Below are 23,324 nucleotides of genomic sequence, written 5' to 3'. Positions count from 1 at the left end.
GAAACCAGTCACCCAAGCTAGACCAGAAAGATTTGGGCAAGATACCTGGTCCCTGGTCGAGTCCGGATTAAAATCGCTGGTACTTAGTCCACAGCTATCGAGGTAGAGTCAAGGTCAACGGTGCTGTTTCGTTACACTCTGGCTCTGTTAGGATCTCCTGAAAACCATTTATCATCAACCTGCTGACCACCGGTGCTATCAGGTATTGCAGCTCTCCGTCGTTCCTGGTACATGATCTGCAGTACATGTTGGCGTGACCACTTATGGCCTTGTCTACCACTGGCAATCTTTAAGGACCACCCCTCAAGCCTGAGCCTCGTTCAGATGATTACTACATGTCTACCATTGAGACACGCCAGGATACTGCTGACACTCTATCCACTACAAGTAGTTCACAATCTAATGAGCAGGTGGCATGGCCAGTTCTGTCCATTAGAGAGGAATGGACTAGTTTTTATAGAGACTATGGTGTTATATATATTATATAATATATATATTGCTCGAAATATACTCCCCTTTTATTCCCGCCCAAATCTAACGCCTGTAGTCAAGTAAAAATCCAACTAAAATATAAACACCATTGTTTCCATAACGAAGACAACTTGGAAAATCAGTAGAAAAGTTATCAATACTGTTTAGTTTCAAAAATATTCAACATATGCTGCCGTTTTAAATACTCCATATATCTGTGCCACGTCGGGAACCTCCATCTTGAACCCCCAGTGGACTTTTCCCAACAACTATTTTCCAACTAACTTCCAAAGTATTCTGGACAACTTCAAATCTGGCAATCCAAGGGACCATCAATAACCACCATATAGAGACCTGACAGGAAATTTATATACATGATATACACATTGCTCAAGTACAGAACGAGTAATAAAACACAGCGAGCCACTTGAACAGTTGGTCACCTGATCGCAGCCCTCCACCATAAGAGAGGTTATGAACAGAGTGGGTTTAGTAGCAGCAGTCGTCTTACCATCCAATCTCTCCAAGGGTTCAATACCGCAACCCTGACAACCACTTAGTCTATCAATAACCGACTATCGTAATGTCCCCCCTATAACCGCCTATAGCCTACTACACCCCTCTCCTGTCGCCGTCATTCCACCATCCACCCGCCAGCATCCAGTTGGGCCTGTCGCTCACCCTTCAGCAGACATCCCAATTAGGGCGTAATTTTGATTATGCAAATAGACCCTGTCAACAAAGGCTTAAGTGGAGTCTAAGTTAACTTTATTTGGCTGGTGATCATGACAACTGCCCCATTCATCTCGTTTTCCATAAAGATTCCCAGAGCTTTCGCACATTCAAAATGTTCTCTAGATCCAGATCTACCGCCTGGCGTTTTCTCCATGTCTCCACCATGTCAGTAACGTTTTCCACGGTTCGTCAAAGTTTCGAGCAAAAAAAATGAAAATTTCTGAAACATCTGAAATAGTTCTCCAACTTGTCAAGAGAATGTGGAGCAAAATGGAGCAAATATGAGGATATCCCGCAAGATCAACCGCCGTTTCCCGGCTTTTTGGAGCTCGGTAAACCGAAAACCCACATTTAGATCGGAAAGTCGTCATCCACTGAGCATACTATAGATACACACAGTAACGTACAGTATGTACAAGTACCGGTTGCAAAAGCCCCGAAAAAGAACCGATGAAAGCTCGTCGGCAGTGATTTTTTTGGCATATTCAGGTTCGTGTCACGTGACAGCAGAAATACACATGGCAGAACAGGTCCCATGACATCCATCCATCTTCTTCCATCCCGTATCAAAATTGCTCCACTCGCTTTTAAACTTCTTCCCTGCTTGGCCGTTGGAGCTGCGTTATACTGACGAGTACAGACCCTGATATAGCCGGTTGGGCTCGGTTTCTTCGCATTGTCGACAAATGTTCATTCATAATCTGTAGTTTAGAATATTCCAATATCTCGCTCTTACTCATAACCCCTTCCAACATCCCTCAGCCCCTCCCCCTTACCTACGCTTACTACGTCTGTCTGATGATTGCTTCCTGAACCGCAAGGCTTGGCAGGAGGGATAGAATGGTGATCGATCGGGGCGTAAAACGGAAATTTGACAGACCAAAGACATGGATTAAAAACACGTGTTCACGGTTGTCACGTGACTACATTTCTCTGTTAAGGGCTCTATTTTATGGGCTTCGTCGGCCAACATTTCCTTCCCTGATCTCTCTCATCTCCAAACTCTAAGCGGTGAAAAATCCTACGGAAAAAATCTAAACTAACTCGGTCAAAAAAAAAAAAAAAAAAGATCCTGCATCTCCAGATTAACTGCTCAACGTCACTTACCATGAAGGACTACGTACGACCCAAGAGCACGCTGGAGAGCGACGAGGGCTCCGCGACATACCCTGCGATGCGGCTTTCGGAAGACAAGGCGACGCCCGTGGACCAGGTGGTCCAGGTTTCGCCCTGGGTCCATTTTGTGGCGGGAGGTATCGGAGGCATGACCGGAGCTGTCTTCACTTGTCCTCTGGACGTTGTCAAGACCCGTCTACAGGCTGATTTCTACAAAACACAGCTCGCAGAGATGCGAACTGCTTACGGCAACCCCAAAGGCCCGTTCCGAAACGCCTGGCTGCACTTTGTCGAGACCGGCAGCATTCTCAAAAACATCTACAGACAGGAGGGCTATCGGGCGCTGTTCAAGGGTCTGGGGCCCAATCTGGTCGGCGTCATCCCTTCTAGATCCATCAACTTCTTCACCTACGGAGTGGGCAAGGAGTTCATCGCCAAGGAGTTCAACGACGGCAAGGAAGCGTCGTGGGTTCACCTGCTGGCCGCCGCCAACGCCGGCATCGTCACATCCACATGCACTAACCCCATCTGGCTCATCAAGACCCGTCTGCAGCTGGACAAGGCCTCTCCAGAGACCCATCTCAGACAGTACAAAAACTCGTGGGACTGTCTGAGGCAGGTGATGCGAACGGAGGGAATCAGAGGTCTCTACAAGGGTCTGACAGCGTCGTATCTGGGCGCCTCCGAGTCCACCCTGCAGTGGGTGCTCTACGAGAAGATGAAGCAGCTCATTCGAAACAAGGAGAAGCAGAGACAGATTCACGGATATAAGCGAACGTCGCTGGACTCGTTTTTGGACTGGTCGGCCCAGAGTGGAGCTGCCGGAGCTGCCAAGCTCATGGCCTCGCTCGTCACTTACCCTCATGAGGTTGTTCGAACCAGATTGAGACAGGCTCCCTCGGAGACCGGAGGACGACTCAAATACACCGGTCTAGTCCAGTGTTTCAAGCTGGTGGTCAAGGAGGAGGGCTTCCTGGCTCTCTACGGAGGTCTGACACCGCATCTGCTGCGAACAGTGCCCAATTCCATCATCATGTTTGGCACCTTTGAGCTCGTTGTCAAGATGCTGTCCACCTAAGTGGAACCAAATTTGTACATAGTGTAATATAGATTCTACGGATACGACAGCTGGTGGTCTAGTGAAGCTGGACGTTGAGCATAGTGTCTATCAGCCAGCTGTTGATACTCTGCCAATAAATACTAATCATTCACGTTACAAAATCAGTATTAGACATGGCTACTAATGTTCCCAACTAAACCCAAGTAAACTAAGATCTCGGGTTGGCATAACCATGGCGATAATATGCAAATATTGTGTGACCACACCGGAGTACTACTGTATAGCCTTCAATGTGTCATGTTCCTGGACACTTTTGTGTAACTATTGTTTTTCTGGCGTTTCTGTACATCCAAATATCGACCCCCAGCTGACTTTCCCCCTAACAAAATGTCAACTAAGTATATAAACAACCAAAGAGTATGTATCAATGGTGATAGGGGAAAGAAAGAGAGACGTGATCTCGTTTTTGGCGGTCTCGGAAACGACTACATTGTACTAAAATTTAATAAATCCTTGCATACGAGACCTCTGGGAGCCTTGAGCCTTCAAGTCGTGCAATGTTCCGAAAGCTACGACCATCACCAACAGATGTCGACACAAGTCATTAAATGCGATTACCTACATACGTATGGTCTGTACTCTGACTATAGTAAGTACTACTCCATCTCATGTATGCCCCATCTCTCAGCCAGTACCCCTTCCTCCCTCTCAACCGAAGTGCATATAGTACATACTGTCATCTCAAACAGAAGTACACCATCTATCCACCTCATTGAGTCCGAGTACTCCAACCCCAACACCCTCTGAGTCAGCAGATATGCAGAAAAAATCCCTCAGAGTGCAGACGTGCAAGGACCCCTATGGAACCTTTCCTTCCGCCAACTTCTCACATATAGCCCGAAGTCTTCCATCCCCTACTCCCACTCCCTATCCCTCTCTCTCAACGCCCTCTTCTCATAAGCATGCAGGGTAGCATCATCGACCTTCCTCAACTTCGCCAGATGGTACAGCTTAGCCGACAGATCCCGTGACTCCCGTTTCTTCTCCACCTTACTGTACCATTGCAGAGCCGAATGCAAGTACCTGTTTGCAGAATTGAGCAGATCGCTAATCTCAGACACTCGGTAGTACCCGATAGCAGCATCTGCAAGCAGAGAATATCCCCTGCCAATGAGTTCTGCATTCTCTGTCTCGCAGCACTTGGGCATGGACGCGTCAAGAACTGAAATGGCGTCGGTATAGTTCCCTGACCCCACCAGCACCTTGGCCAGCAGCTGGATGGCTTCCAAAAGTAGGACGGTGATTCCAGACGCCTCAGTCTGCTGCACACACTTAAATGTGAGCGATAGAGCTCGACTGGAATGAGGCTGTTGGTCAATCAGACACTCAGTATAGAGTAAGACAAACCGCAGCTTCCAGTACACATCAAGCCCCCTGCTTTCAATCCACTCAATCTGCTCCTGAATAGAATCAAGAAGAGCAGAAGAGAACCCCTTTTGGGTCCGTGCCCAGCTTAACTCCAAGTAGCGGTACTCGAGTTGAGGGTAGACAAGATTGGACTCGAATCGAGCTAATAGACGCTCCACCTGATCACTGTCTTCGTGGTGCATGGCAACTCGCAGCTGAATGATCGGGTCGGAAGAAAGCTCTGTGGCTTCGAATACCCGGCCCCGATCCAGAAGAACAGACGCCTTAAGATCTCGCACTGTAGTCAGGGGTACATCTGTATCCGACTCGAGGGCCATATCTAGGGGCACCATGGCCAGTGCTCCGATTCCCATTCGCGAGTAGATGACGGACTGCAACAAACATTGATCCACGCTGATTGTCTGGGGATCGTGATGAAGTTGCACAAAAGTGCCTCTGAACAGAGACTCCAGGGCCTGAGACAGCGACCCAGACGTGGCCATAATGTGTTTTGTCTCGGAAAACTGACCCAGCACGTACAGAGTGGGGTTCGAGGAGCATCTTCGCTTGATAAAGTTGAGAAGCTGCTCCTGTGTGCCAAACTGCTCATCTTGGAATGCCTGGGTCAGTTTCTTGTCTCTGGGACGGTTCTCCAGAAAGGAGTACAACCACGAGAGAATGTACGCGAGTCCGGCATGGTCGTTAGATTCTCTGGCCATGTTGATAGCCTCCTCTGCAGCTCTGCAGGCTTCAAGATTGCAGTCAAAGTCAGCATGGAAAGTAGCTAGACTGAAGAGCGCATAGTGGAACATGCTGCGGTTGTCGGAATGCATAGTGTAGTCAAAGTACTGATGTAGGTAGTCGAGGGCCTTTGAGTCACGTGCCTCGTGTCTGATCACATATTCCATATGATGCAATGAAGGGGGCACTTGGCCCTCGATGCTGGTTGCCAGAGACGCGATCTGTGGGTCCAGATGTTTCTTCTTCTCCCGGATGTCCTTGGTATGCTGCTGGACCACCTGATCCACGTCCGAGTACGCCATCAAGTTGGGATTGTTGTGGGACTTTTCCACAAAGTCGTGAATATAGCTGGAGAAGGCGCTGGCGTCGTCCAGCTCAACGGCGGACTCGTCCAGTATCGAATCGTCGTAGTTGGGCGGCTGTTCGAGTTTTTGGAACTGACGTGATCGTGACAGCCATGTTTGTAGAGCTTCAAATTCGCGACTGATTTCGTCAAACTCCATGCAATCGAACGAGAGAAAGCATTTTCGGAAAAACGAAAAGAAGAACGAGTCACGTTTGATTAGACGCGGAATCTGGGCACGGTGGTCGTGTACATCTTCAATATCAGGATGAGCTTCGTTGGGTTCATCCAGATACCGATCCAGATACAGAATGTACATGGCAAGAGCGTCCAGCGACTTTATGGCCTGTAACCGACGCAGAAGCACCTTCTGGACCGTTTCACCTGTCGAAATCGTCCTTGTGTCGCCGGTAAGCTCCAGTAGCTGATCCAGAGTCAGATCGAGATGGTTGCCCTGCACGTAGGGAAGTAGCTTGAGCATGAGAGACATGCGGTCTGTGGCAATGTCTCCATCAAGATATATCATGATGAGCCCCGCCAGAGCGATTTTGAACGGGGTCAGAAACCCCACCAGCGAATATTCCATGGTGTCGTGATTGTGCACAGACTTGGTGCATGTGCGATGCAATATGTATTGTAGGGTACGGGGCCACGCGATGTTTAGTCAGCGGGTCCACTGAAGCTGGTTTATCGCAATGTGTTTCGGTTTTTATTGGTTGTTTTGTTTTCTGTTTCGGCAGTTGGTGGTGTCTTGTCTATCGTGAAATATTTTTGGTGGAGAGTGTGGTATCTCTTATCAGGGGCTTAGAGTGGCTAATTAAGACACACATACTGTCTCTGGTGACAGTGTGTGTGGAGTTACATAAGCCATAGCAGGTTTCGATCCGAATGACACAAACTGGTTCCGTTGGCATATACAACCCCGAATGTGCGCCGCCTTTGTTCCCATTCCCTTTCCTCATCTCGGTCTACGTGGTGTCATGTCACATCCCTCGCTGATCGCCACTCCCACTCCACACTGCAACTTTACATGGACCCGCATAATCACCCACAATCACCGTCTGACCCGGCTCCAACAACACACACTATGAGCTCACGAGCATTTGCATCCATGGAGGCGTCGCCCAAGAAGCCAGAGGCGCTGCAGCGGCCCGACATCAAGCAGCAGTCGTTTGCCGAAATCTACGGCGTGCCCGAAAACTTTCTCGAAATCGAGGTCCGAAGTCCCCAGACACATGGTGAGTATGAGAGACCGGTCGGCGATCCGGCCATCAAGAAGCAGTCGCAGAGGTAGCGTGACAGAGAACCGGCTGTCAAAGGCTACAGGAAGATGTCTCTTACCTGTGAGGTGGTTCATGGCGTAGATATTATCATTCTGGCCACCACCTTATCAGCAACAGCACACTTGAGACATGTTGTTGGGGGGGTGGGAGCTGAGAGATGATAGAGTGGGTTGCGGCGCAGTACCAGACGCAGACAGAAGGACCGCCAACTACCAGATGTCCTGTTACTGCCCATATTCATGCTATCCAGTCACCACCTTCTGCCATGTCACACGACCAATAATATGACACTACCCACCGGTGCCAAGAAGAAGACAATACAAGACGGCGAATCAACAGACACAGAACACAGGTAGACACGAAAGGGGAAAGGCACCGATCAGTCGGAGAGCTTGTACTAGTTTGCAATCCACGATCTAGCCGGCCACGTATACTGTGTCATACCTCTCACTCCCATGAGAGGCAAATTGAGCAGCCGTGGATCAACAGACACCAGCCAGGCTGATTGCGACGACGACTTAGTCCTCTACCTACAACCCTCCACCCTCAACCTGTTTCTCCACTGGTATTTCTACACGACTACTATTGCTAACCCAGGAATCGCCCGAAAAATGTACACTGACTACGAAATCGTATGCCGGACCAACATCCCCGTGTTCAAGCTCAAATCCTCCGTGGTCCGAAGGCGGTACTCGGACTTTGAGTGTTTCCGAGAGATTCTGGAGCGGGAGAGCACACGGGTGTCCATCCCCAGCTTACCTGGCAAGGTGTTCACCAACCGGTTTTCCGACGAGGTGATTGAGGCTCGACGTGAGGGTCTGGAAAAGTTTCTGCAGACCGTTGCAGGCCATCCTCTGCTGCAGACCGGCTCCAAGGTTCTGTGTGCCTTCATCCAGGACCCTCAGTGGGATAAGAACCAGTGGATCTGAGCGCAACCACTACGAGTACAGGCACAAGGACGTTTACGCATGACGGAGAATGAATATTAATATGCAATATTTGGCTGTAGTCTTTGTCTACTTGTAGAAGGATTAAATAGGTTTAGAATGGGTGGTGTTTTCAAAGTCGAATTCAAAGTCGGGGTCTTGGTGTGTTCCGTGAGCAGCGGGGCCGTCTTCACAGGCGGCAGAGGCATCTCTGAGCGTCTCGAGCTCGAGGGTGTCGGAGGCTGGGTCATAAAGAGCGTCGGAAGCAGTTTCGTTAGCTTCTTTAGTTTTGGCATCTTCAACATAGGAAGCACAGTCACCATCAACATGAGCTGTAGTAGCGTCACGCGTGTCGACTCTGGTAACGTCTCCAATGTCAGTGTCGATATCAGACCCAGTACCGGTACTCGTATCGTAGTGTGTGTTCATACCATCCACATCAACAGAGAACTCAGACAGATCTAGTTGAGGCAGAAGACAGGCTTGGGGCAGGGACACCGAGTCTCGGTTGTAGACCGACTCGGAAGCTGCGCTCATGTCCGGTAACACGGAATACCTCGGAACAGGAGCCTCGACATTGTTGAGATCCAGATCAGGGCCTGGAACGAGCATTCTCTCTGACAAGGGAACGTCGATCGGAGGAGCTTGCAAGGGTCTGTTGTCCAGCAACACCCTTAAAGCTCCATCGTCAGTAGCAACAATGCCGTCGTTAGGCATCAGCGTACCGTCGGACCGCTGCAGTTGTCTGATTTTGCGACGCAGTTCCGACTCGTGGTTGAGTCGTTCTCGGGCCTCGGCTCGTGCGTCTTCAGGGAGGCACAACATGTTCCACCAGTCGATGATTCGGGTGGCCAGAGAGATGTTGAGGTCCCGTTGAGTGACCGTGATGACTGACGGTTGCTGTTGAGAAGTAGTTTGTGGTTGCGCCGTCTGCGTTTGTGTATGTGTGGATGGAGTGGTTGCTTCGTTCTCAGTTGTCTCGTTCTCTTCCTTTCTCAAATTCATTCGACACATGGGACACTGAGAAGACGAGTTGAGCAACCAATGATCCACGCAATCGGCGTGGAATCTATGCGTGCAAGGAAGCTGTCGAATGATCTGGTTGTCCTCAAAGTTGTCAAAGCAAATGGCACAGTTGTCGTCTTCCTGAATGTACACAGGTAATGTTTCCATTCGAGACATGTCACAACTAGACTTGACAGAGACATTAGAAACATCCCGCTTATGCGTGGACATGGCCGGACTACTGGAACTCTCACCTGGAGCTGTACCTTTGTCCTTCTCGTCCTCCTGGCTTCCAATCATGACCCGCATCAACGGAATGGCGTCCAAAACAGCCCGTGCAAGACCCTTGGCCTTCTCCACTCTTGTTGGAGGCGGGGTGTATACGTCGCCACCGCCGTTGTTGAAATCGTCGGAGATTTCGCGTTCCTCATCTGTCTGGTCAGGAGGAGCCAATCCGTACCGTTCGGGGTGACGATGGACTCTCCATATGCCCAGAGAAATGAGAACAACGACGGCTAGTGCTAGAACGCCGCAAATGCAGTAAAGAACGGCCATGGCGATCTTTGTATCCCTGGAGGGGCCCTTATCATCCACCACGGGGGTATTATCATCTGGTAGAGATGTGGTATTAAGCCAAGCGACTGAATGCAGCAGAACAGGCGACTGTTGCACCTTTTCCAGTAGTGACTGGGCTCCCTTGGCCGAGACCGTGGTGAACACGAAGCCGATATCGGCCGAAAAGACTCTGTATGGCCGTGTGAAGTGACAAGCGTCCGAGTTCAATGAGTACAGAATCATGCAAGCCGGGTTGTTGATGAGCACCTCGTTGAGTGCATCGATAACGTCGGTGGTGTTGTCGCAGTCGATGAGGGCCGCATTGGACCAGTCCAGCGCCGGCCCCGTGTAGTTTCCACTGATCATTCGCAGGTTGCCGGAGACTGCAGCTGCCGAGTTGAGTCCGGCCAGTTTGTCGGTCTCCACCGTCAGAGCCTGGATGTTGGACACGTAGTCGCCCTCGACCGTGAGGCTGAATGAGTTGTAGTTGTTTTGTGTGCGATTGGTCGGCTCCACCAGCCCGTAGTACCCCTGGAGCTCCTCTGGCGAGTACTGAGCTGCCCCCAGAAGAGCCAGGCTCAGGAGAGTGAGTACTCTGAAAAGCGCCATGTCAAAGGCACGTTCAGAAGACCTTGTGTCGCTGGTGTGTGTGTCGAAGAGCTGTGATCAATTCGATTTATGCCTGGAAAGCTGTCTGGGTGAGCGCGCACTCTGAATAGGTGTCTCAAGTTGCCTCTTGACTCTCTCGCTAAACTTTGGGCTGTGCATAAATAGCAGGCAAGAGGATGGGACTGGACTATCAGGGGGATCGTAATAGCCGTGGAAAAAAAACCGAAATTGGTCGGGAAATATTTTCCTTCATGTCTATATCGTGGGAAATCACCTCCAATCTCACTATTACGTCCATTAATGCTAGTTGCACTCGTCTGGTTGATAGTACAAGTGCACTACATGCAGTAATTTATGCTCCTGCTGCTCCACATTCGATGCATATCCAACTCTAATACCCGCTATAATCCGCAACTGGTTGGACATGAAACGAGAACAGACCGGAGATAATGACATGACATTGCAAGCAAGTGAGGGTCAACAAGGAGGAGAGGACGAAGGAGTAATAGAGTCACGCGACCCAACAAACGGCTCTCCATACCAAAAGAATGCTGCTGGCCAATATTACACGGCCGACATTACACGCCAACATTACACACCAACATTACACACACGGCTACTGACTCCGAAGTAGCATTCATTCCAACCTAACCCCTGGTGGATTTGACAAAAGTTTACGATGGATTGTGAGGAATGCCAAAAAAAACAAGGTAGTATGTAGAAACGAGTCCAAACGAGTCCAAACGAGTCCAAACGGGTCGAAAATACGACACAAACAGCTCGTCAGCTCGTCTCCGAGACACCCACGTCTGCTCTCAGGTCTTCTCCACTAACAGCTGCATCTCGCTACACTAGCTCCAATTTCAGCTGTCAAAACCCTGTCCATGCATGTTTCAAGATGTGCTGTATATATTTAAATTAAACTGCCAGCTCTGAGAATGGAACAAGGTACCCGCATGTTCGAATTCGAACGAACCGTGGAGGAGTATATATTATATCAGTAACTGCACCAGAAATGAGTCTACACCAGAAATGAGTCTTTCGCGTTGGAAATTGCAACTACTTGTAGCCAAATGAGTATGACTTCACCAACAATAAGTACACGCTCTGCAATACGTACATGGACCCACCATTAGTCCCACAAGCGATCCAGGGGGATGTGAGATCCAGATTGACCAAGAACCAGCAGTAAATGTGTTATCAGTCTCCCAAAACTGGGCCAAACGATACCAAATTTTTACAACTACGGTAAAACGGCCACTGCGAGTTGAAGGGTAGTTTTGGTTTGTGGTTTGCACGTCTAAATATTCCAATATGGTGATTAAATGACGGCGACGAACTGGCGATAAATTTAGGTGGAATGAAGGTGGGGTGAAAACAGAGTTTGAGAGCTCATCACCGTTGGGCTCTCCATCCAGATCCTTCATATACCACGTTGGAAGTATCGCGAGAGGTTGCAACTGATGAAATGGCCCTTTGAACATGTTTATATACTGCAGCTAAGTTCCAGGTGCAAAAAAGGGTCTTCTGGAGCTCTCAGGATCTTATCTCCACCATACCTATCGATATCAACGCCAAAAGCGGTGTACATGGTGTATATACGATTCTGAATCAGCCGGTGGCCTCGAGCTCCCTCCAATATACTGTACCTGTAGCGTTTTCTACCTTCGATCGATCTTCCCTACAGTTCAAAATAATGTGTGAATAACCAACTTCACTATAGCAAAAGACCATAAAAAACTATATCACTTGGTTCAGAAATCTTCACCGATTCTAATGATACCAAATAATCCACCAATGACTATACATAAAATCATTTTTTTTTTTTTTTGCACTTTCGTGATAATGCCCTGCTGATAATACAGTACATAGTATGGTCAACCATCCGCGGTTATACTGTACAACTACAGCTACTGCTACTGTATGTACAGTACATACTGTACATAAAAGGGTATATTAGTTAAATAAAAAGGGTCTCAAAGTCCAACGTCCAACTCACTTGGTTGCTATTGTAAACTGCAACTGCCAAACAATGGCTCGATAGCACAACCACTGCCGATAAAATACTAGGACGCCGCTCCTACCGACTGACCGGCCGCTTCAAGGGCCTCACATCATCGACCGCCATCGATCGCTTCGCACTAAGTCCAAAATCCTCGTTCGAATCAACTGAGGTGTTTGCACTTGAAGAACTGGAAGGAGGAGACCGCATCTGAATCTCGCCTACAGACTGCTGCGCGTAATAGCCATTGACATAGTAGGGGTTGTGAGGCTGCTGCGTGTAAGTGTAGGAGGTTCCGTAATGGCCCGGGTAGTGGTACTTGCTAGCAGAGGAGTTGGAGGGCTGAGCAGGAGGAGGAGCTCTGTAGGTCTCTGGCGAGAAGTGGGGCTTGAAGTAGCCCCTGGGGGGTTCATTTCTTGAGACAAGAGATTCGTTCCTAGGTAGAACCGGTTCCATAGTCATTCTGGGAGTTGTGCTTCCACTGTGAGAGCCGTATGCAGTGTACAACCCATTATATGCACAGTTGATGCTGCCAGGATACCCAGGAGACAACATAATCGGACTGGAAGAAGAACACTCTCGTTTGAGAATCATTCCTCTGTTGTCCTCGGTTGGCAGAGACATGCCAAAACTTCTGTAGGGGGCTCTCGAAGACATCCTAGGCTCGTCCTTGCGCTCATAACGGTTCTGCCCATACGTCAGAGCATGCACGTGGATCACTTCGTAGTTTGTGTACCTGCTCATGTCCACAGAACCGTCGTTTGGGTGTGAGCTTCGGTGCAGAAAACGGTACACCTGAGCAATATCAAACGCCTGGTCCACAAACACCCGCTTGGGCGACGGGACCACGTCTCTGTTTTCGTTGGTAGCTTCCATGAGCGTCTCGAGTGAGAAATCAGAGTACAGTAGCAGATGAGTCAGGAGGTTGATGCGCTCATTCTTCTGCAGGTGATCGGGCTCTTTGTGGGTGACGCCACGAGGCCACCATGGTGGGGCCGTGCACGAGCCACGCTTGTAGGGATACTTGCTCTGCTTCTTGGGCTCAATGAACTTGATCCATGTCCGGGCAATGTTCTTGCACGTCTCCTGTTGGAGCAGGAACAGACATGCTGCCAGGTAGGCTAGCAGCGCCTCTGTGTTTGTGAGGTCGATGAGTGTTCGAGGCAGATCCTGGGCCTGCTTGTGTTCCACCAGGGCAGGCACCAGGTTCTCGTCAACTACGGCGCCAATATGGCCCTTGAATTCGGACGAGGCAAAGAGCGAAAAGTGGCGGCCTTCAAGAAGAGGAAGAGAGTGAGACACGGCCGTTTCGGAGCAAGTGTCGTCGTTAATGGGGGTGGTGGAGAGAGTCACCAGGGCAAAGTCGACGCCAGACAGCTGACTAAGCTCTCGGACCAGAGAGGCGAGTCTGAGGTTGCTGGCGTTGGGGACCGGTAGATGGTGAGAAGTCATTTGCGAGAGAGACTGGTCGGTTATGGGCTCATACTGGGTATTTCACTACGTCATTATATATCGCGGAGGTGTCACATTTCCGTCTTTACCAAATGTCGATTTTCCGTCTCTACCAAAAATCAACAACAAACACTCCTGCACCACTTGTCCCCAGAGGGGTCATATTGAGATGGATTGGTAAAGTCAGCCCCAACCAAGTGCAGACGAAAAACAGCTTGAGTCAAGCGGTGGTGGATCAGGCGGCTGGCGGATCTGGGATATCACGTGATACAATGGTTCGGGAGGGTATCTGGTTCCTATCACGTGACCAAGGCGTCTGAGTGGCGGTGAACTGTTGGCTCTATTCACATTCTACATTGTAGAAGGGACATGCAGGTGAGGTGCATGTGCATGCATTCGGTGTTGTTTTAGGAGCTGTTACAGGGTGGGAGCTCGATGGGTAGAAATGCGGGTCCTAACTGGTCCCAGAGACGCATCGGGGGTATGTGGATCCAGCCCCGCTTGTAAATCAGATTCGTCCCTTTCCCGAAATGCGCTTGGCTGGTCTGAGCAGTCTCAAACCAACTTTTCCATTCTGAACAGTTTGAAAGCGCGTTCAAGATCGTGAGTTCGATTTGCGCATGCGTTTAATTAGCCAATCAAATGCAGAAGCAGTGTGTGCAACATTGTGTTCCTGTAAGACCGAATTACCACCCTACACTCTCTGTTGACTGTCAAAAGCGGGCTGACTCCTTGGAAAACTGCCATTTTTTTTTCTTTTCTAATTACAACTCGAGCTCGAGCTATCACTAAACACGATATATCGGCGCGCAAGACAGACCACATTCTTAGACCTCGCCTTGGAACTGTACATACATACTCGTCCATTTGACATTCCTACAGTGTGAGTCAGGGATGGGATTGATAGGTCGGGTTTAGGCGAGAAAAGCCATATCGCGTTTGACCACCCATCCGCCAATTTCCGTCATGGTGGACTAACTACCCGCAAGTGGCGGACTACCAGTACAATGTAGCTAACGAGTCTAGACTAACCATGGTCTTTTAGACCGTGTCTATAGTCTTCTTTCAGCAGCTACAAGTACGACACCAGGTGATGATTGGATGTCTCTGGGACAGTAGAGTAGTTGCTTTTTCCACAGCTACCATTCCTAAGACATGTCTTTCGACAACGCACTTGCCCTTCCACCACGGGCTAAAAAAAGAACAGGTCTCAGTTGGACAGTGACAATAGAATCTAATCTGAACGCTGGCATCTGGCGAATTATCCGAGCTGGGGTACAGTTTGTAGGTGAGCGCAGACTAGGCCCCCCTGCCATCATCAAACTGCTACTTGTAGCACCTATGCCGGTCTCACATTGAACCACCGTACCTGGTCTAGACATGGTTCCCGAACCACATGGTTATCACTCTACTTGTAGACCGCCGAGGAAGCTCAGCAAAGGTAAAATGGCGCCGTACGATATATACGACGGCTGTGGCGGCCTGGCGGTTGGTCTTTCCAGAGCCCTCTTTTGCAGTCCGCTCTTTTCTCGATTGCTCTTGAATCGTGCTATGCCGTTGTCGACTTCGGCACGATCAACATTGCTGAGTGGTCTGGGTCTGGGGAGACCGGCAGAGAGCGGCTGTGCTCGTACAGTAGAAACGCCAGTTGAGCGTCAATCCATGGTTGCCTGCCACGCCAACGCACTAAGTGAAACAGAGTCTGTCAAGATGGAAGTGGACCGAGGGGTGGGACCGGCAATTGTGGTCCATAGGTTGTGCACAAAGAAAACATTGTGGTCAAAAGAAGCAACCACTGGCTGTTGTGTGCCCCGCCAGCATCCCCCTCCACTTCCTATTCCAGTGCGACACTGGCCAAAAGTGCTATTGAGAATGCCACTTTTACGACCCGAAGTCTATGCTGAGACATGGAGAGAGACGTTCCGGCGAAACACGGCACTTTAGTGGCTGATAAAGGGCAGCCACGGTCTCGATTATAGGCTCATTTTGAAGCTCAGACTCTGGGGGATACAAGAACTATGTTCAAAACCCCAATACATTGACAAAATCTGCCGCAACCATCCTCCCCACCTCTTTGTCACGCCTGAAACCTACCACCCCCCAGAGTTGTGATATTTGCTATATACGCATGTTTCATGTGCAACAAGCCAATGTCGAAATTGATAAACTTAACCATGTTGATCATTGAGCGACTCTGACCAGTGCGTCGAGGTTGTGATATACTTGTAGTGTTATACGGACTCGTCTACGGACCGTCTACGCATCATTAGTAGTATTAGAATCTGAATAAATATCTATGGGGTATTAAAAACCACACTGGTTGGGGAACTGTCGGTCCCAGTATGGGAAGGGGAAAATGCCATTGTCCACGAGCCGTCGGAAGTCCCACTCAAGGGCGTTCTCCGTCTTGTAAGTCCAGTAGATCCAGCCATCACCTCCATGCTCCCACGCATCGAGCTGGGCCTCCACGTACCGTCGAGACTCCTGCTTGTCCTGCTCGGACCACGTCTGAATGTCGCCTCGACCCTGGCACGATCGCTGGTAGTACGAGCCGGGGAAGGAGCCGTCCAGACGAGGGCCCTTGCCCACACCGTTGAGCCAATGGGTACAATCGGTCAGAGCAGCGGACCACTCGCCAAAGATTCGCCAGTGGTATTCTGTGGAAGCCTGTCGACCCACGTTGCACACCTCGGCAATGTGCTGGTCAATGTTCCGGGCCAGCTCGCCGGGAGAAAAGACCTGGTACTGGTGATGGTCCAGAACCACGTTCCAGAAACCCTGCTCGGTGGTCATAAAGTTGTTGAAGTAGTTCTTCTCCTGAAAGGCGTCGTGGATGACCACGGCAGTGTCGGAGCCCGCGTGTCGCACGGTCCAGAAGCCCTCCTGGAAGTACTTCTCAATCACCTCCATGCCAATGGCGGGGCCCAGAGGCTCGTTGACCAGCTCGATACCCACCACAATGTCGTTGTACTCGGGAGCGCCGTACTTGCCAGCAATGTAGTTGATCACGTTGATGGAATGCTGCACATTGTCTGCGTTGGGCCAGTCCCAGTGGTCTCGCAGTCCGGAGTTGTCGAAGCCGTTCTGGGAGCCGGGGACTCCATGGACATCGACCCACGCCTTGACTCCGTACTTTCTACACCAGCCCAGGGCTCGGTCGAGGTATGCCTCCTGGCCCTGGACGTAGGGGTCGTTTGGGAGAAGCGAAAAGGCCCAGTAGCCAATGGGTATTCGCACCAGGTTGAGCTTGTAGTTTTCGGCAATGGCCTTGATGTCGTACTCGGTGATCCACGTGTTCCAGTGGTCCGTCAGTCGCTTTTCGGCCTCCTCCTTGCCCAGCCAGGCGGTATAGTGGTACTCGTCGACGGGCACGTTGGCGTCGTTGTTGCCAAACGCTTCGAACAGAGAGGGCGTGATGAAGGGCTCCAGCACAAACCAGCCGCCAAGGTTGACGCCGTGCACCTTTTCGCTGCCGTAGTTGAATCCCAGGAAAGAGCCTTCTCGAGGGACCAGCTGGATAGGCGAAGCCAGAGCGGCTCCTGCCAGAGCTACAAGTTTGGTTAGTTTCATGTTGGAGAGACCAAGAGACCGTCGAAGGATAGCGGGCCTCCTGTAGCGGCCCTCTCTGCACTTATATTGTGGCCAGGGCCGTCCACGTAGGTTTCAATGTTCAGTCCAGACAGGGCGCTAGTGTCTTTAGCCTTTTCCAGAATGCAGATTCCACAACCTATGGTCCGGTAGGGTTTGGAGCTTGAGGTAACTACCTGGTTACAAGACCGCAAAGTCATTGACGGAGAGAAAGAAGAGCACTAATTTGGCGTCAACGATAGGCGTTGATGAGCCAAGAGTAGCCAGCGGAGAGTTCACACTGGGTTCAAATCCAGTAGTGAACTCTCCGCTAGTCGATAGCTATAGTCTCTGGTCCGGTCTGACAGATGATGATACCCCTCCATCGTCATCTCAGCAAGGGGTACACCCACAGTTACAAGTAGACGCAATGCAAGCCTAAGCGCGTCAAACGGTTGTGTCTTTTGTGTGACATGGTGGGGCGGAGAGGTATCGAGCAAGTGAGTGGGAGTGAGCGGGATGTGTAGATCGGAGGAGTGGCCGGAGGTCTTTTGATTGAGCGTTGAGCGGGCCGACTTGCGTCTCTGGAACCACGTCTAAACCCCGTCTAGAGCGAGGTCCAAAAGTTTCCGTCTATTGCATTGTATGCGACCTGTTGGCCTTGGCAATCATAGGTTTGACTCCGTCGGTGGCCATGTGTCGATGGTGCGTTTGATGCAGTCTTTGCAGTTATCAATCTTCGCGTCGGGTGGAGGGGCCCGTAAACGATGGAGTCGGTGGGGGCTGGAGCAGGAGTACCTGAATTGGGGGCTTCACAAAGGTGAAGAACATCACTTGACATGGTGAGGGCACGACCCGTGACCGCGGGAAGATCCGCATCTTGGGCTTGCCTGTCTGGTTCTCTTCTGGCTCCCCGCTCCACGACGATCACTCTTAGCTTCGCACACTTTAGTTGTTGACTGCACCGTCAAACCTAGGAGAGGGGAAGCTCCGCGAGCTACTGGTAGCGTGTCGATCGTGCAGTCGCGACCAGCCACGCGGCCCTCCGGTTCTCGAACCCCGGCCACAGGACTCCAGGGCCACCATGCATGCTTGTACAGGTGAAAACTGCTTGCGGGAGTGGCCTCCTACGTTGATGGAGCACGCCGAGCGGTTTGTACGTGACACTTGGGACACATTTTGCTCGACTTCTTTCACGTCGTTAAACCTGAAACAGTCAGATTGGGACAGGTGCCGAAGGAGAGTGCAACTGACGTTTCCGGCTAAGATGGCGTTGACAGGCACCAAAAGACCGTAAGACACCCTAACAAACCACAGTAACAAAGCGCCAGTGCGGAGAGGTGCGGAGTACCTTAGTTTCCCCCAGTCTACATTAGTCGGTTTGTGTACAAACAATGGTAGTCACACCGTGCGGTCTGGTATGGTAGCCATGGCATAAAACCCGACCCAGATTCACGTCACCTTCGCCTCCGTCGTAGAGCAAAAAAGTATACGTTGCAGCTCTTCAGCTTGGGTCTGTCTCCCTTCGCTTCCACACAGGTGCGGCATTGCGTCACAGAGAATGCACCGAAGAGCGACCAATAAGCACACCAAAGGAGACTAAGCAAGTGCAGTTGCAATAGGTGCGGTCAGCTGTGCCCATCTCGAATTCATAGTCAGAACATGGTCATATGTCTGTCCATACACAAGCTAAAACCTCTGTTCTCTCACTGCAACAACCACCACCTCTGTATGTGCCCTTCTCTGCCCGTTTCAGACTGTCTCACCGTCCATTCCAACCTTCAAGCTTCAGCAGGCTGCGGCTGACAGTGTTTATCCGGTCCTGATACAATTCCCAGCAGGGTTTGAGCTTGTGGAAAGTGTGCGAGAGGTGCTCCATGGGCTAACTACACCGAAGGGCTACAATATGTACTGTTACCTGATGTTGTATTATGCGTCCGTCAATGTGTCATCTGTCATTGTAACATGCCGTATTGTACATCTGTCAACCAGTTCACCGTCACTATTCCAACACTGCCTTCAATAGGGGGGATAGTGGAACTACAAGCACTCGCACAAGGGGAGCCACAAGTACAATATTTGTACCGTACAGTACCGTAATAAGATCCGCACCATCCACCCCAATATACACCATTTTAGTATCGTTCAATGACGTCAGTAGATCTGCAGCCACCACGCACCAAGAGTTTGTATCTACCACTTCTTCGCGGATAGCTCAGGTGTCAGACTTGCTTGGAATGAGAAGACAGACGCCCGACGGTCTGTGAGACACAAACAGAGAGGCATTTAGACCCTGATTCAGGGCAAGTTTGGCCCGCCCGTTACCTTTTTGCCATGACATGGTTCGAGCGCCATTAACCATCCCACAATCCACACAGTTCGTTGACAACAGGCTTCGGGAATGTTCCTGAAATAGATTGGGAGACAAGTGACAGTTAGACGCGATTCCACGCGATACAGAGATGGCAGCTGGAGGCACGGTCTGGGCGCATTCCACCGCCCCAAATAGCTTTCTTACGGTGTAAATATTTGCCGTGTTTTGAAGCCAAGGCTTTCCGTGATGTGACGCCTGACCAACTTTGTACATACTGGAATGCTGGTGAGACATGTATTTTGGGCATCTCCCTTTGAAGATACAATGCCACCCTAAGAGGACTCTAAGAGAACTCTCATTGAGACCAGACTGCCTTTAGAAGTCTCACCACGATCGTCTTTTATGATCATACCCATCTATAAATGACTTGGCATGATAAGCGGGAATGCTGCCTAGACCTAAGAAGAACGCCATGACTCAAGAGGAAGAGGTACCAATTCAAGTCTAGCAGGTCAACCAAAACAAACAAACTGATAAGATGAAATAAGTCGAATGCTACTTCTTGTATTGCCAGGATGGTCGACTGCAAGCAAAACAGACTCAATGGTCACTCTGCTGAGATAGGACAGAGGCTCAGAAAGATCTTCACAGTATTAATACAAGGTACTTCGACCCCACCAAATTGGAGCAGCCTAAAAAAGAACAGATGACCAGCCCGTCGAGCGGGTACTTGCACGAAGAAATAACATGAAGATAATGTCATCATATAAACAAGTCAAGTCTAGTGTGAAATTCCGGAAGCTTAGGTTAATCACATGTTTTACAAGTACGGTACACTGTACGGTAATCGCTATACGCAAGGGCTCTGGATGGTCTTCACCAGCGTATTGTTAGACGTACTCTAGTCTTGAACTCAACCTCTTCTACTCCCCAACTAAACTCATGTTAGTTACTGAAGACCTGAATACCTTGAATTGTTGTAAAAACGACAGGCGGGGTCTTTAGCTGGCTGATTGTCCTTTGCTCATCTCTCTTCCTGTCCTCACAGCTTCCTTTACCAGCCCTGCTTGCACAGCTATGCCTGTTTATGTCCCTCTCAGTTATGCCAGGGTTAGTCAGGGTTACTACAAATACTGTGAGGGCATCAAGTTGAACAGGAAAAGTTCAAACCAAAGATGACTATTGTAAAATTACCTATACCTATGGGTGATGGTGGTTCCAACACATTTATACTGTTTCAAGATCTCATTATGAATGGCTTCAGAGTACGATATATAGTAAGGCGTATGTGTAACGTCTGTGGCAACGAAGTAAAATGGTACGAACGCAGCTGGGTTTTACGATGAAATGGATCCGACTATATTAATTCATATTCATAACTCTGGGAACTCAAGGGACTCGTATTCCCTATGGAACGCAGCTTCATGTCATGGCTCTGCTAGAGGGAGGATGTTATCTGCAAAAACAAGAGTTATGGGATAATTAGAGGCAGAGGGAAGTCCACATTTGTAAATATTGGGCTGAGTTGAACTCAGTGGAATGATATCACTTCTAGTTTTATCACTAAAAGGGCAGTGAGCATTGATACTCTGGGGGTTGCAGTGGAACAACCAGACGCTCTAAATACCGACTGGGATCTGAAGAGAGCACCGGGAGTTCTAGATAGCTCTTTTTGGTTCAATTCATTGTATTTAAAAAAGTCCCGAGTCTGATTCATACAGTTCTGGCCTCGTTATTGGCGATGTCAAAATCAACCTGATTGATATTAAGAGCCAGCACCAAATGTGGTTGAGATATCGAGATAAAAAGTACATACATCTAAATAATTTTCTCTTAAATTTCATGTCATATCATTATTTCTCCGAAAATTCTGCTCTTCACGATTTCGATATTTTTGGGAATCATCAAGATTTTTTAAAAGTCGTATTACAGCCTCTAGATGAATTCTGGGTCAAAGTTAAAACATGTGGAGGTGTTAAAAGTGGCTCAAAAGATATATAATGTATTTCTATCTACAAAATAATGTATTTTCGCAATTTTTTATTAGAAATCCGATAATGTACGAAAAGTCAGGCATTTATCTTTTATCTGTCCTAAAATACCCATCTATTGCTTTCAAAAACATATGGCCAGTTGTAGTAGCTCAACGCACCCCCGAACTCAACGGCCATATCCTGGTGAAAATACGGCTTCCCGTCCGATCAGCCATAGTTCAAGCACCAGAGAAGCCTAGGTTAGTATTGTAGTGGGAGACCATACGAGAATCCTGGGTGCTGTAATCTTTTTCTCAGTCTCATTATCGTGGCGGCTGAGTTGTCATTTTGAGAACTCATCTTACAATCCATCGTAACTAAACTCCTTCTCGAGGAGGAAGTACCACCAGAACCTACAAGGAGATACGAGTGATGAGACTGTAAATGTGGAGGCTATGGTCCGATTAGTTGCATACGACAGGTGTACGACAGGTGTATACGACAGGTGTATACAATTACATTGCAGCCTCCGAAGTTGGAATTTTTTTATTTCTTCTAGAAACACATTGCATGATCTGGTTCACGTCTTCATTGCATTATTGGTCTTACTATCGGAATCAATGAACATTTCTGAACCTGTAGTTGACCAAATGAACGGAAAAGCTTGATAAGGATGGCAAACAAGTGCCCATCGGAAGGCGTCTTCAAACCCTTCTTCTCCAAGTCTCCCTTTTGTACTTGTATTGTATGTACATACGGTCACGCGACCTACCAATCTCGTTTGCTCTACTCTGCAAGCAAGAGTCGGAGAAAAAAGCTTGCGGTTGATTTTGCTGTTAATTTGTTAATTGCTGTCGAGTGTACTTTGGTCAAGTGTCATTACTGTTATCAATTCTTGTCTTATCATTTCCGCGGGGAACATAATCTGCTGGTAATTGCCGTTAAGTACATATTTCACAGTTGCTATTCTAATAATTATCCACTAATGACGCCGTTAGACTAGTGCCAGAAGTCATAAGCACAAGCTCGACCAACTTGACGGCGGCAGGTCGGAAATTAACCACTCCCGAGCGGCAGATCTCTGCAACTTGTCGTCTGTATACACCACCACTTGTTCCCTCTTATCTCCATGACGACAAGGGATGTACTCTGGTGCAAGCCACAACAGTTCAGTTCGATTAGCAACCCAACGGTTCTTGCTACTCTTGTAGGCCCCTGATGGAAGGCTGTTTTTTTCCCCCCTTTTTTTTTCTTCACTGTTTCACCTGGTGTTATCAACTTACAATATGTACAGTACATACTCTACCACAGTACGAGTACAAGACTTGGACCGGTATATATCTCGCACATCACCCTTAAAGCCTGGGTAGAAATACTCGATTGGGCAGCAAATAAAAAACTAGTCTGAAGCAAAAAGACAAGTTCCGCGGTGGCCGCGGTTTACGCAAGCTTCTGAACAATTCCCACAGTCTCCTGATTCTCCCTTCTACTAAAAGTACAGTATATATATAGTTTCCGTTCATACATGAAAAGATAAAGTACAGTATGTACAAGAGGCATAGGATTGTGCCGAGAATAATCCCGAAAGCCAAAGAGTGACAGCGGCAAGTGACCAACCGGAGGGATGAACACATGGGTTAGAGTTGCTGCCTAGCCGTCAACGCTTCCGAAATGTTCCAAAAGCACAGTAGCCGCTTCCGTCAGGAGAAACCAGACTCCCGAGCTGTTGTGCAGTATGTACAGTAGCTATGAACTACGAACGTGT

General features: G+C 49.1%; 7 protein-coding genes and 1 non-coding gene across 8 annotated transcripts; 4 read left to right on the top strand and 4 right to left on the bottom strand.

The window, feature by feature from the left end:
* Positions 1–2,314: 2,314 nt before the first annotated feature.
* Positions 2,315–3,400, top strand: YALI1_F08225g (uncharacterized protein; the record flags this gene model as incomplete). The annotated part of the gene is made up of 1 exon (XM_505035.3): positions 2,315–3,400. One exon carries the CDS (start codon positions 2,315–2,317, stop codon positions 3,398–3,400), a length of 1,086 nt encoding a protein of 361 aa, XP_505035.1.
* An 896-nt stretch (positions 3,401–4,296) lies between these two features.
* YALI1_F08183g (uncharacterized protein) lies at positions 4,297–6,459 on the bottom strand (the record flags this gene model as incomplete). Its single annotated transcript, XM_505034.3, has 1 exon — positions 4,297–6,459. The coding sequence occupies one exon, from the start codon at positions 6,457–6,459 to the stop codon at positions 4,297–4,299; it is 2,163 nt and encodes a 720-aa protein (XP_505034.3).
* A 501-nt stretch (positions 6,460–6,960) lies between these two features.
* Positions 6,961–8,085, top strand: YALI1_F08170g (uncharacterized protein; the record flags this gene model as incomplete). Its single annotated transcript, XM_505033.3, has 2 exons — positions 6,961–7,111; positions 7,754–8,085. The coding sequence occupies 2 exons, from the start codon at positions 6,961–6,963 to the stop codon at positions 8,083–8,085; spliced, it is 483 nt and encodes a 160-aa protein (XP_505033.2).
* Positions 8,086–8,187: 102 nt separating this feature from the next.
* YALI1_F08146g (uncharacterized protein) lies at positions 8,188–10,251 on the bottom strand (the record flags this gene model as incomplete). Its single annotated transcript, XM_505032.3, has 1 exon — positions 8,188–10,251. One exon carries the CDS (start codon positions 10,249–10,251, stop codon positions 8,188–8,190), a length of 2,064 nt encoding a protein of 687 aa, XP_505032.3.
* A 2,080-nt stretch (positions 10,252–12,331) lies between these two features.
* Positions 12,332–13,705, bottom strand: YALI1_F08111g (uncharacterized protein; the record flags this gene model as incomplete). The annotated part of the gene is made up of 1 exon (XM_505031.3): positions 12,332–13,705. The coding sequence occupies one exon, from the start codon at positions 13,703–13,705 to the stop codon at positions 12,332–12,334; it is 1,374 nt and encodes a 457-aa protein (XP_505031.1).
* Positions 13,706–15,085: 1,380 nt separating this feature from the next.
* On the top strand, positions 15,086–15,649 carry YALI1_F08097g (uncharacterized protein; the record flags this gene model as incomplete). The annotated part of the gene is made up of 1 exon (XM_068283271.1): positions 15,086–15,649. The coding sequence occupies one exon, from the start codon at positions 15,086–15,088 to the stop codon at positions 15,647–15,649; it is 564 nt and encodes a 187-aa protein (XP_068139372.1).
* Positions 15,650–16,009: 360 nt separating this feature from the next.
* On the bottom strand, positions 16,010–17,275 carry YALI1_F08075g (uncharacterized protein; the record flags this gene model as incomplete). The annotated part of the gene is made up of 1 exon (XM_505030.3): positions 16,010–17,275. One exon carries the CDS (start codon positions 17,273–17,275, stop codon positions 16,010–16,012), a length of 1,266 nt encoding a protein of 421 aa, XP_505030.1.
* A 4,470-nt stretch (positions 17,276–21,745) lies between these two features.
* Positions 21,746–21,867, top strand: YALI1_F08031r. The gene has a single exon (XR_002432153.3). It is a non-coding gene; the product is annotated as a 5S ribosomal RNA (ribosomal RNA).
* The last annotated feature ends 1,457 nt before the right edge of the window (positions 21,868–23,324 follow it).

The sequence above is a fragment of the Yarrowia lipolytica genome, chromosome 1F (assembly GCF_001761485.1).
Source record: "Yarrowia lipolytica chromosome 1F, complete sequence".
Classification (NCBI taxonomy): Eukaryota; Fungi; Ascomycota; class Dipodascomycetes; order Dipodascales; genus Yarrowia; species Yarrowia lipolytica.
This window is presented reverse-complemented; position numbering and strand designations above follow the sequence as displayed.